We start from the raw sequence: 14212 nt of genomic DNA on the forward strand, positions 1-14212 counted from the left end.
TTTCAATAAAGAAAGCGAGCTCCCACGTTTCCCAGAATTTTCAACAGCAAGCATGGGTGTTGAACTTTGTGGAAAACCCTCCATTGTCCACAACTTGTTATGCATTATGCCACTGATGGTGCCACTGGCAAAAGTATTTTAGGTACTCAATCAGCCATTGTTTCTTTATAGTTTGCTGGCTGGTCTTGTTGGAGGGATTATCGCAACTTGCTTGACAATGACCCTTACCTTTGCATTTCTTCGGCATTAATTAATATGCTTATGTTTATTATAGTTAATTTCAGTCCTGGTCACACCGTTCACGTTTGGACATCTTGTATGACTTTCAGACAAGGATACGGGTAAATCTGTATAATTCACTACGTTAGTAGATACTATTGGATTCATAAAGTGTGTATCTGCATGCACATAAGCCAGTTATGATCATGAGACCCGAGTTCTCAAATATTAGACTTTTATATAGAGCTGTGTTGTCATCAAATGCAGTTTGTATGCACAAATGTAAATGCCATTTCTGAAAAAAGAAGAACATGCATGGAGTAATCTTGACTGAGAGCTAAATCAAGTAATGTTAGTTCCTGTAAAATATTTAGAAGTTAAACTCCTTCCCATAGTGTGTATTGTTACATTTTAAGTTATGTTCTTTTTTTTTTATATTCATTTCCATTCTTGTAGCAGTAATGAAAGATTTGACTCAGAAGCCTCTAAAGCCAAATTCCGGCTTTAAATTTCCACTTGTCGTTGCCAGGTACTAACTCTAAAGTATCTCTTTTTACTGAGAACCCTTCCAAAAGGTGCAGCTGTGTGCTGGTTTCATCTTGCACTTTGTAGCTATGTTGGCAACTCTTGAACCTAAGGTATGCTCTCATCTCCCACGCGTTGCCATTGCCTTAGAGCTGTTCAGGCCTGTCTGTATCAGGGAAAGGGAAGAGTTTGCAGATTGGAACAAACCCTGGCTTGTGGTTCATCTCATTGGTTCTCACTGTGCAAGGTAAAAATAGAGCTAGTGGAAAATCCAGCTTTTATCATGTGTCATCAGAAGCTTCCTTAGTATCTGGAGACACACTGCCAGACTTGTGACTAGAAAGAAGACACGAAAACTGTATGACAGCTTTTCAGAACCTTAATATTTTGGAGACAGCAGAATTTTTAAAAATTAGAGGAATTTGGGGGGAAAATGATTGCTTTAAGTGAAAGACTGATACTGGATTGTACCAAAGGGATCTACAAAGTTGCTCAAATTATTAAGAGTGGATTTGGTTCTCCAAACCTCTGTGCTGTGCTACAGCATGCTTCAAAGCAAAAGATACTTTTGAAATCAGGTACTAAATGCAGGTTACATGTGAGCTTTTGTTCACTTCTCTCTTACTAAAACTGACCTATCTGAAAAGTTTTCCTTTCCCTCTGTAGATCTTAGTATGCATGCTGAGTTTTCTTCTGGAACATCTGATCTAGAATCAGGACTTCTTTAAGGATAACTTGTATTCTAGCTCTGGGAGTCAGACTGTTTTTTTACAAAATGAGGTGTAGTTTTCTTCAGCTTTGCCTCTGCCATTTCTTCTCAGCATTTTGAAATTGAAGAGCAGTGTTCCTAAATTGGGCTGTCTTCTGTGTAAATGTTAAAAACTGGCTTTGGTTCTATAAGTACTGTTAAGTTTTTTTTTCTGACAGGTGTGTGTTTCATGAGGCGTTTCACCTGTAAATGAACATAATTTTCTATTTTGTGCAAAAGTTGGGAAGTTTAAAGTACAACGCAGTATGATGCTATGAGTTTATTATATTGGAGATGGTGGAATGAGGAGGAAATCCTAGAACAGGTGGGAGGTTAAGTGATTTTAATTTGTTAACACCATCTCCTACATGCTGATGAAGTGAATGTTTTTTTCAATGTTGCTGAGCACTATAACTGTGTGACTTAGATGTGGTCTTCTGTCGTTGCTGCATTGAAGGTGACTGCAGGTTTTGTACCTGCCATTGTGTGTATGTGTGTCGTGTCTTTTTGCTGTAGAGCTTTTACTCACCAGTGTGTGCCTAGTATTAGAGGTGAATATCCTGAGTTTTCAGTCAAATACACGAGTATTTTACAGTTTATGTATTTATGGAATAGATTGTAATTATTTTAAAGGCTCTCTTCATATCTAAAAGTTCAGCAATGTCTTTGGTAGATAGATATTTCCAGTTTTGGAGGAAAGGAATGGGATATAAGAAGGAAGAGACATCAGAAATCCTCTGAACTCCTATAATTTTAATATTTTTTCAAATTGCATATTTTAAGGTAGCAGAGGACTGTTGGAAATCTTTCATTTTAACCAGTGTGACATTTGCTTTACATACATATGTTCTGTAGACATATTACAGATTTTGCATAAATGTAAAGGTAAATGCATAGCTTCCAAAAGCCTTTCACTTTCACTAGGAATATTACTGATCCAGGAATACTGTACAACAGAGTGATTCAGTAACAGAGTATGATACTAGTTATAAGCTAATCCTGCTTAAAGTGTAGATGAAAAGCATGGAGCATCAGGTAGGTTGCAGGAAGAGGCAGTCTGTGTTTAGGTAATCTGAGTAAGGTCTACATCCACCCCATTCCTTATGTCCCATGGAGACAAACTGTTTTCTGTAGTGTCTTTCTTCACCCTGCAAGGGCTTCTCCCTATGAACTGAAGCCTTCCCCTGACATTTAGTTCTCCTTTTTGCTTTGCTTGAACTCCATCCATCATGTAGAAAATCTAAATCTAGTGGGAAGTGGAATCATTTTTCTAAATACACCTTGTTTATAGATATTTGGAGTGTATCCCTTGTCATCATTTCAAGGCACAGTTTAGTTAATGCAAGAAAGCATAGTTCTCTCTGCTGCTCAGTAGCCTGGATGGACCATCCCTGAACTGCCGAACTGTCACCTGAAATGTTTCAAATGTCTGTCAGGTTTGACTTCCGTCCTCTGTCTCTATTTCTCCTTCTTCGTCTCCTTTCTTTCCTCAGCTTCAATTTAGACTCGTGACTGTTGCTGCATGCTGCCTCCAGCTGGAATTATGAGATGAGCATCTTTGTTCAGAGGTGATGCAATTTCATTGCTGTTATGCATGAGGAAGAAAGGTACTTAATGTAACTAGCTACCTAAGGGAGCAAAAAGTTACTTTCATAAGTAAAAATATGTAAACGCTGTTCATAAAACCTGTTCTTCCTCTGCTGCCATGTAAGGGATACATTCTATGCCCTTAGCATTCTGTGAGTCTACGAGTATCTCAGAATTTGAGTATTTTCATAGCATACCCTTTGATATGAGACTGATCTGATCTTTCATTTATTCTTTCAATAGATTTGCCCTCATCATAAGATACATTCACAGTTTGGGGTCAAAAGGAACTATTTGATCTGCATATTACAAATTAAATGGTCTGTATTTCAGCATGCCTCAGCAGAGGCTGTTTGGAGTGCAGCATCTTCCATTTGAGCCCAAATTGTGTTTGATAAAGCAGATACAATGTTAAGCTAAAAGAGGTGTTCCAGATGGAACCTGAAAATAGTTTGAAGATGTAAAGAAATGAAAAGTCCATTCCTTCCCTGAGCAGCTTGTTCTGCATCTGCTACTTGGAGATCTGCTGGTCAGCTACACCTATATAACATATGCTTTCTTAGAGTTTAGCTTTTAATCACAGTGTTACACTAAGTTAACTACTTGACAAAACTTTAGAGGTTATTACGTCTACTTACTTGCATTTTTCAGCTAACTAAGCTAACTGCCACCAGGGAAGTAGTGTGGTTTTTAACAGAACCTATCCTCTAAAAAGCTATGCAGACAATCCTTAGTTACAGTGCTGTCTTTTATTGCTTTATCATAGTAGTCTAGTATCAGGCTTTCCTTTATTTGCCCAGGACTGATAATGTAACTAGCATGTAGTCATCTTACTTGTCTTTTCAGAGTGCAGATTGGGCATTAAAATTCTTTTGATCCCCAGGAATTGCTCTGATTTTCCACAAGTCATTAAAAAGTAACATCAGCAGGCCAGAGATCTGCTTAGGCAACCCTTTTGGGACTCCTGAATTATCATTTTCTAGGCCTCCTAAGTTAAACTGTTATGACTAGCAGATGTTTTTCTAATGTCCTTCTCAGTTATGAATGGACTGGAAAGTATTCCATCATTATTGTACCATCACTTTGCTTCTTTTTGCAAAGGACATGTCTCAGTGTCCCAGTATGCTCCACTTCCATTACTAGTTCATAAATAATTATTATTTATTGTCTTTCATTTCTCTCCTCAGTTTTTGCACTTCCAAACTTTTTCTGTACCTTCCTTGCTGTCCTACCACTTTTAAATTGTTTGTATTTTTAGATAGTTACATTATTGTTGCTTCCAAAATAGGGTGAATTCTCAGCCAAAATTGTCTGCTTTCTCTTTCACAGTTGTGGTATATTTAATTTTTTTGCTACCTCAATGTTTTTCATTAAAAACTCTATTCATATTTTGCTGTTGTGGGTTTTTTATTTTCTCTTCTTCTACTTAGTTATCCTCATGATTTTGTTCATTTTCAGTCTTCTAGAAACGCAGTGTGTGCATGTGCATGCCTGCATGTATACATACGCATGCAGGCACATATGTGCATGTGTGTTTAAGAATTGCTCTCTTTTTGTCCGTGGTGAGTTTAACTGGGTAGAGATCACCATTGCTTAGGCAACTGGCAACTTTTACTTCAGTGATTAAACTTTGTTTGTCAATCATAATCCATCAAACTGTGCCAGATGTTTCTAGCAGTAGTTTAATAATATCTTTATGTAAATGTTCTTGCTTTCCCAGAGTTAAACAGGACCACTCTAAAACTTTTGATTTGCTCTTTTGGCAAAAATAGTGCGTTTAGAGATAGATCATCCCTCACATCACAGAGCCAGAACATTCCTTTATACTGTATGTTCTCCCTGTGAAGAAACTGGATTGAGTGAAAACTGACTTTGTGTAAAATCTATATGCAGGTTGGTTTGAATCTGCAAAATGTCACTTTCTGATTATACTGCTGTTTATTCTTAACCAGTCATTGTAGAAAAGAAAATTCTTGCTTCAAGAAAACTGTAATGTTAATAGTATTATGCTTGAAAATTGAAAGCAAACAGAAGTTTTTGAACTTTTGTATGAGTGTGAAATACTTGTTTCTACTGCTATTTCAGGCCTTTGTAAGTCTGTTTTACCCAGGGGATCAGCAACTTCCAGATGGTGATGTGTTTAGCTCCCTCATCTGGTGTATACTGAATGTAAATATTTCAGACCAAAAGATTTTTTTCTTTTCTTCCTTGCATTGTATTTCTGCCCATCCACAGACTGCAACCTTTTATTGTGTTTTCTTTTCTTAGGCAATATGGCGAGTGATTCTAGGGCTGACTGAGGTCCCTAAAAGAAAATGCAATTGTCATCATTTTTATTCAGCTTTCTGATTACTTGTGGAGTGTTCTTGTTTAGGCTTGACAAGTGGGATGTTTGTTCCATACTTAAAAATTAACTGGTTGCATTATGTGTCATGACTTTCATAAACATTCACCTGTAGTTTGGCTTATTTTTCTTCTTTTTCTTTTGCAGCTTTTTCACTTCCAGATCTTACGGAACAGTTTGCACCTCCTGATGTTGCTCCACCAATTCTTATCAAGATAGTGGAGACAATTGAAAAGAAAGGTAGGCTGAAGAATGATCTGCCAAGGTTTTTTGTTTCTTACGTGAGCCAAGACTGCAGAATCAGATCCAGAGCTGGCATCTCCCCATTCTAGAGCTGCTAATGCATCACATTACTTAACAGATTTGAAATAATCTCATTTAAGGTTTGTTGCATTTGTTTCTGCTCAGTAGAGCCCATTTGGACTGTAGGAGCAAAACCAAAACTTACTTCAAATGACATTTAATAACTCAACTAATACAGGTATTACTGAAAGGTAAGGGAGAAAGGTTTAGTATTGTTTTGTTTTTTCTAACTGATAAGCCCCTTAAGTTGGTTATGGAAGTGCCATTGTAACATTGAATTGGATACACAGCCAAACAAGTAATGTTTTGCCCCAAAGCGGGGAAAAAAAATATGAAAAAGTTGTAAAAGAACTGTTTTTATGCTTCAGGAGCCAATTCTTTATTGCTGCTGTATGGGACAGGGACATGACAAAAGTTCACTGGCTGAGCCAGCCAGTGTTATTTTTATGGTTTTTTGCTCTCCTGCTTTCCTGTGCTGATGTCTTTCCATCTTTCTGAGGCTTTCCCCTTTCTTCTACTAGGGCCTCTTTCTTCTACCAGGGCGTCTTTTGCCCTATTTCTCTCTTCCTGGCTCCTCCTCTGATGTCACCTTCATAGTCCTGGTGAGGTAAGGAGCAGCTCAGTGGGTCCTGCTCATTCAGTGGCCTTACAGCTGGGGAGCGAAAGGAAAAGTGGTATTCTGATCAGACTCAGGCTGCTGTCCTTGGGGACGTAGGTTCTCACATACTGCTCTGACACTTTAAGAGAGCATAAGCCTTTCCTGAATGAGTGGAAGCTTACTAATATCGATGAGAAGGGCCAGTATTTAGCAACAGTTTGCATAAGCAACTGCTGCTTCCAGGAAACACTGCTGATACTATTAAATCGTTGGTGCTTTGCATCCGTGGGTGTGGTCTCTTTCCTTGTGTCTTCTCTATTTGCACTAAAGTAGGGAAGCTGTAAACAGTATCTTTCACATGAAAACACTGTATTGGTGTCTGTTATTGAGGTGGATTATCAGACATGTTATGTGACATATACAGACATTTTGTCTCACACCAGTGATGTGACACTCGCCCTACATACACTCTGAGGTTATGGGCTCTGTGGATAGTCAAAGGTCACCAGAGGGTTACTTGTCCCATAGAAGGGGCTCTCTGTCTCTGTTGACTGCATAGGGTGCCAAAGGTTAGGCACGCTTGTAACTTAGAAGGCTCAGTTAAATCTTTAAAGCTAATTAGGATGTGTCAGAACTTTTGTCATGTCCCTGTCCCATTCCTGTGGGGTGGCCTGACTCAGATTGCTGACTTCTTATCCACCTGAAAGACCTGGTGTTTCCAGCTGGCATGTGGAGTGTAAAGGAAGATCTGGCTCCCATGTTGCTCCTGCAAGCTGTTTTCTTCCCTGGGGTATGTGAATCTGTCTCCTAGTCCTGGGCCTTCTACAGTCAGCCCATGGAGAGCTGTACAGAATACGTGGAACTGCTGGCGTGTCTGATCTTCCTTGGCCAGCTCTTTCTGCAGACACAGCAGTTTGCATGTACAAAGAGGTGTTTTACAGCCTTAAAAAGCAATCACACTCTGTAGTCTGGTAGGTGGGTGGTGGTGGGAGAATGTTGCTAATTTATACTGTAAGTACTTACTTGAAGAAAACAGAAGTATGTTGTGTCATGGCAACCGTCACTGGAATATTAATGTATCCCATCAATTTTGGTTTGAAGGTCTGGAGTGCTCAACTTTGTATGGAACACAAGGCTCAAGCAGCTCAGCAGAATTAAGACAAATTCTTGAATGTGGTAAGTACAGTTCTCTTCCTTAAAGCACTAGACAGATTTTGTGGTCAGACTGCTCCTCCTTTCTTTGCTCCCTTACTCCTTTTATATATATGTGCTGGTTCTGAATAATATTAAAAAGACAAATGTAAGTAAAAAAGGTTTCTAACTTTTACACTTAATATGAAATGTATTTTTCACTTTTACAGGTTGTCTTTTTTTCATGGCTTCACTGTATGGTTTTTTCCAAGAATAATTATTTTAATCATTTTTTGGTCACTTGCTTGTTCAGGGACTGACAGTCTAGCTGTACAGAGAAAAACAAGGTGTTATGTTCAGATGCAAGATAAAGATATGCTATTCCTGTAAGGCTGCAGGTTATTTTGTAAACAAATGGCCATGTATTTACATACCGGTGTGTGTGTGCATTTTCTTGGTCCAGTAGGTGGGAAGGCAATAGCTGCACATTCCCTGCCTGCTACAGAGATGATTCTGGAAGGGAAGGAGAGAATTGAATTAATGTTGCTGCAGCAGATTGGGTTCTCAGGTTTTGGACAGTAAAATGCAGCTACACCACTAACACCACATATCCGTTCAAGTTTCCTGAAATATATTTCCTTCTCTTTTTGGTACTCTTCATTTCTGCTTCAGGCGAGAATATACTGGCATGGCAACGCTCAAGTGCAGTTTGAGAGATCAGGAGCTATTGTAGGAGTGCTTGACCACGCTTCTGCAAGCTGGGGTGCAATGTGGGGTGTGAGCTTCCACTTGCATAAAACAGCACGAAAATACAAAGGCTAGAAAATGAAACTAGGTACATGCTGTGTTGCCAAAAGGACAAAGGAAGCAAACTCAAGCTGTTGTCTTCATTTTTAGTAATTGCAAATATTAACAAAATGAACAAGAGCTGATAGTATGAGTTGTCTGTTCCTTCAAATCAAAAGAGCAGCCTGTCTTCTGCTGATTGTGGTGGGAGTGAAGAAGTATGAGTGCAAGCAGAGAAAGGAGATATGCATGTGGTGCAAGCAGCCTTAAGTCATATTTTTGGTATTGTAATTAGATTTTTCAGTCCAGATAAATCCAGATTTTCTGTGGCACCAATATGAATATATTACCTAATTTGTCTGAATCCTTTTTTAAGTCTCTAAACTGAGGTTTACTTTTATGAAAGGTTCATCTATCTCCTGAGATCAAGAACTTGTAGTTTATCTGTATTCTTATTTAAAATGTAATTAAAGAATTAAAGAAAACAGGACTTTACCCTTTAGTAACAGTGTATCTTTCGGAGTTCTCTTTAAGACAGGATCAGAATCCTCCAGGACAGAGCTGGTGCAGTGGGTGTCCAGATGCATGGATGCAGACAGCTCTCATCCCCTCCACCTACTCTCTTTGAATTAGCAGAGTGCTAATTCAGAGAGCAAAGTTGGCTTTGGTCTCAAAGTTGCAAAATGCGTTAGTGTGCTGTTCTGCTTATGGTTAAAATGCTCTCCGTATTAATTGGGTAACTGCCTGTTAGCTTCAACATGGTGCTATCTAGCTCCAAAATCAAAGCTAACTTGCATCTGACCAGCTCAGCAGAGGGAAGAGTTCAGGTCCATTTATGACATTACACCCAAAGAGTTGCAGAGTACCACAAGCTTATTCCTACTCATGTATTCGTTATAATAATTTGGGATATACTTCAGAGAACAGGTCAACACTGAAAGAACCAGGATTTAACTTGGCTTATGAAATAGAAAACATCCTGTGAGCAACAAAACTAATGAAAACTATTTCTTATGAATTTGTGGTTGGATTCTCTGACACATAACTGCTTTTGTAGAATTCATACCCACACTGCAAGTTTTTTATCATCTGAGCCATTCATAATGCATAATTTTCTCGTCCATATCCTTTAGTGTCTGATAAGAATTGAGCTCATACTGCAAGCTCTCCTTTGGGGAAAACAAACCCTTGATTAATACCTACTTCTTACACAAAATATTTACAGGTAAAACAGAGACCTGTTAAAAATATTCTGATGTTCCATAACATTGCCAACATGCAGCAAGTCACCACCATTATTCTGAATTCAGCCCTGCACTGTATATGGCGGAAAGCCACACACAGGTGTGGAAGCCATTTGGTTCATCAGATGCCAGAGGCCTGTCCATAGCGCTGAGCACTGTATGTTCTACATCTCAAAGATGTTTCTTGGTGTCTTACATTCTTTCTTACAAGTTGTTCCCCGTAAACCCCGATAGAAGTTGACAGTTCTGGCTTGGTGTAAAGCCCTAATATCATGAGCCTGTATATTTTTCCTGTTTCTAATGTCTGAAAAGTACATTGCTCTTTCCCTTTAGATGCCTCTTCATTGGATTTAGAGACATACGATGTGCCCACCTTATCAGATGCTCTCAAGAGGTATATCCTGGACCTGCCAAATCCCGTCATTCCAGCAACTGTTTACAGTGACATCATTTCTGTATCTCAAGGTATGATTATCACATTATTTGAAATGTCAGACAAAAAAGCTTTTACTACGTTTCTGAATATCCGGTGATCCAGCTGTCACCCACAGAACAGGGAAGATGCTGCACAACCTGGCAGCATCTCAGAAAACATAATACCTTCACCACTTTTAATGAAAGCTGTTTCATCTCAGATCTAGACATGCATTATTTAGTTACCTATTTAGGTAAACATAATGGAAAATATAAGGGATAACAGTTCTCTTCATTTTAGTAAGTAGAATGACTATAGAAAAACTGGGGGGGGGGGGGATCAAGGTCTTATCTGTATGCAGAAAGCTAATTTTTAACTTTTTATCAGTGCTGACAAAGTAAATGTATTAGAGGTCATGGTGTTCTGCAGTACATTGGGAGTTGCAGATTATGAAGTGAGAAATACATGAATGTAAGATTCATCATCTACAGTGGTCATTTCAAACAAGTACAGCTTACAGGCTTTCAGCACATGGGCCAAGTATTCTGTTGTATATCTCAGGACAGGATATTGTTACTGGTAACCTTCAAAGTTAGAACAGCACCTGTGAGACTTATCTAGTGCATCTCAGAATTACCCAATCATGTGTGACGCTAAACACAAGACAGACTTCTACCAGTACACTCTGAACACATTGTGGTTTTTACCAAAATGCATATCTGTTTCCATTTGACTTTTAAACACTTGTTTTTTACTCTTCCCTGAGCATTTCACTTTTGTCAAAAGAAGAAAGAAGTCTTATAGCACTAATGAAGGACAGAATTTTTTTTTTTCTGTAAAATTGATGCTTCCAAAGGAGTTATATACAATTTCATTTTACCTGTTGAATGTTCCTGTGCTCATATCAAAAGCCTTTTACGTGTTTGCTTGCAGAAGTGCAGAGCTCAGAGGAATATGGTCAGTTGCTGAAGAAACTCATCAGGTCTCCAAATATACCTCCCCAGTATTGGCTCACACTCCAGTATTTGCTCAAACATTTCCTCAGAGTTTGTAAAGCCTCCAGCAAAAATCTCCTGAATGCAAGGTCTCTGGCTGAAATTTTCAGCCCTCTGCTTTTCAAATTCCAGATAGCAAGGTATGTGGGTCATCTTTATTATATTTTGGACTCTAAATATGGGTTAGTTATATACAAAAGTAAGTTTAATGAATTAATTTTCTGACCTTACTTCTAATGTGGAGGGCATTGTTGTAAATTTTTCCAATGTTTTTTGAATAAATCTCATGTAAACTTTTGCATTTTTCTTAGTTCTTACTGCCTAATCCATCTCTTGCAGCTCTGATAATACTGAACACCACATAAAAATCCTAGAGGTTTTAATCACAAGTGAATTGAATGAGAGACAGCCTGTACCAGGTAAAAACTATTTTTAATTTTAAAGGTTATATACCATTGTTTTCTCAAATACTAAAATTCAACTTACAGACAGTAAATGCTTGTTGTTTCTCCTTTTTAATCAAACTTCATGCAAAAGTGCAGATTTACAGAATTAAGTAGAAGTTGTTTGTATGTTCTGTAGTGGTGTGCAACATTTGTTTTATAAGAAATGGTCTTTTTCATTAAGATAATTTTAGTACTCATAGTTTGTACAGCCTTAGGACTTTCATTTCTTTTTCAGTAAACAGCAAAGAGGAATTTATGAATTTTTAAGACCTGTAAACCAGTAGAATGCATATCATACAGTGGTGGTGGTGGCATGGTGTAAATTCTGGAGATTTTATTTAACTTTCACTTTACTCCCAGGCAAATTTTCTTAGAACTACATTACCCCATAGAGATCATCAGAAGAAAGTAGGATTTCCCCCTTTATTTACATAGATGTATTTTTTAATCCAGAGACTCAAAAGATTTATTTATTGATATCAATGAACAACATGGAAAATATTAAAACCCCATTCAGGAAAGTTAGATTACACTTGTATTGGTTCTGTGAGTTAGCATCTAATTTAGTCAACAAACAGTAAAAGCCACCTCTAATTTATACAAAAATCCCCAATTTTAAATCAAGTATTTGGTAGGAGCAAGGCAGAGTGGCTAACTATGTGCAAAGGAAACTATTAATGCAGGGAGACTTTAGCTGTTAACTTAAAGTAATTCCTTTTACAGCTTAGTAACAGAGACTATCTGAACAAACGATAGGGCAATGGTGAACAGAACATTGGGCAGGCTGTAGCTTTCCTACCTCTCTATTCAAAGTACAAGGTGGAGTTCATGGCAGTAGGTTCTGTAGGGCTGGTTAAGATTTGAAGAGTTAGAACACAGCAGCAGAAAAACAGCAGCAGAAAAATGCCTTATTTCTCATATTTCAGTTAGGCTTACTGTATAATCCCCTTCATGAACTACTGATGATTAATTTAAAATGGCTAAGATTTTTGTTCCTACTGCTTTGATTGGAAGGCTTTCCCAACCTTGTCAGGCTCTATTAGTTAGGAACCGTTCCCTAACATTTAATGTACATCTATTTTCAACTAGTTTATACCTATTTGATTTTGTTCCATTTTGTCAAAATTGTTAAGCAGGCATTTCCAGAACCGCTGTGTATTTTTCTTCCTAATGCTTCGTAACGACCAGGAGAGTCCAAACTTTTATGACTATTTGTCCTATTTTACTGATAATAACTGCTAAACCGTTAAAGAATTCTTTCCTTTGCCACCTGTTATAAGCCTTAAAAAGCAAAATACATTATTGAATCCTTTAATATTCTAAAAGTTTGCTAATAGCATTTTTTTAAATTATGAGCTTGCTAATAGCATTTTTTTAAATTATATGTTTGCTAATGCTTTGGCGTATGTAAATTTATACGGCTAGAGGCACTGACTAGGAGGTTACAAATGTAGGGTCACCAGTGAGAGGTTCTTACGTTTCAAAGTGAGAGATCACTTAGTTGCCTAATGTCCAGAGTTGCTTCATGTAAGGAAAGCATAAAAGTGAAAGGTGTTGATGTTAGAACTACTAATAAGGACAAGGAGTCTAGTCATCTTGAGAGTATCGTTAGAGTGCTTGAAGAAATATGGCTGTATCCATCACATTTATAGGGTTTGACACTACATTAATAACCATAACCTAACGTCTGCTTGGTTTTAATATTGCTTCTGCATTGATTAATACTTTGTAATGCGGTAGTTTATTTTGAGGGTCCTCCTGGGATTTTTCATATGATCTGTTACAAAAATCGAACTCCTTTCCTGTGCATTTCAAAGTCCATCCTGGGCAGTGGAATGTTTTTAGTACAACATTTCCACATCTATTAATATTCTGAAAAAAACTCAGATACAAATTTTCAAGCTTTGTAGTCTATGGTTAGCTAGCCTCTGCTCTTAGGCCTCTAAAGCGCTTGAATAATTTTCAAAAGTTGAGTCCTAACAGTATGTCATGTAAGTTTGCCAAATTAGGACACAAGTCTGTTTTCCACACTAAAATCATTCAGTGACCTGATCATCTGAAGTGCTCTGGTTTTATAGTTCTCATGGAAGACTCTAAGATGTATTTTTCAGAATTATCATCTTCAAGATTATTGCTTGTAGTAGCTTGAGTTTCCATAAAAATTTAGAGACATTGTAATAAAATGAAGATGTCTAGAAAAGTTAACTTACTTGTCATATAAATGTTCTGAGACTTACAGTCTAGAATAGAATTTTAAAAGTGCAGAAGCCAAGAGGTTTTAAGCAGAAAGAATCTTAAGTGTTGAAAATAATGTAATGACAACTAAGCGATAACAGGGAAGCCAATGCTGCCAGGTTTCTTCTCTTTTTCACAGGCTGGAGTGATAGCTTCCTTCTTTGTTTTTTCTTTCTGTTATTCTCAAGCCTAGATGAAAACATTCTGTCTAAAACAAGCTGTGCGTGAAGTTTTAGTGGTATCTTACACAGTACCTAGCTACATTAAATGTAGTGTTGGAGATAACAGATCTGAATAGGGAGGAGATCTTTGCACAACTGTGGGGTTGTTTTTTTTATTGCATCACCCACTAATTATCCTTGCCTCAAAGCAATAGAAAGTATGCAATTGGACCTCATATCTTAATATATCTTAAAATTGGTATCTTAAATTGGGCGTCTTTAATTGGTCATTTTATAGCTAGCATGATGCTTTGCACACTGTAACTCAAAAACAGGAGTTACTCCTAGGCTGTTACTTGATTTTTTTGTCACAGAACAACTCTGGACTGAATTTTTTTTTTCTCTGTCACAGTGTTCAACAGCAAACTATGCGTTTTAGTTTGTGAATTAGAATAGTGCTTAGCCCTCCACAGTA

General features: G+C 37.7%; 1 protein-coding gene across 3 annotated transcripts in view; it reads left to right on the forward strand.

Annotated features, from left to right (window-relative positions):
* PIK3R1 (phosphoinositide-3-kinase regulatory subunit 1) overlaps positions 1–14212 on the forward strand; it is a 60561-nt gene that overhangs the window by 27812 nt on the left and 18537 nt on the right. For 2 of the 3 annotated variants that reach the window (XM_069776233.1, XM_069776234.1), the window contains exons 3-7: positions 5571–5663; positions 7426–7500; positions 9819–9950; positions 10834–11035; positions 11235–11314. In XM_069776233.1, coding sequence (XP_069632334.1) covers positions 5571–5663; positions 7426–7500; positions 9819–9950; positions 10834–11035; positions 11235–11314 — 582 coding nt within the window. Of the gene's footprint in view, positions 1–1162; positions 1323–5570; positions 5664–7425; positions 7501–9818; positions 9951–10833; positions 11036–11234; positions 11315–14212 lie in introns of those variants that run through there. The other variant, XM_069776235.1, reaches the window with a different exon arrangement.

Source organism: Haliaeetus albicilla, chromosome Z (assembly GCF_947461875.1).
Source record: "Haliaeetus albicilla chromosome Z, bHalAlb1.1, whole genome shotgun sequence".
NCBI classification, from domain to species: domain Eukaryota; kingdom Metazoa; phylum Chordata; class Aves; order Accipitriformes; family Accipitridae; genus Haliaeetus; species Haliaeetus albicilla.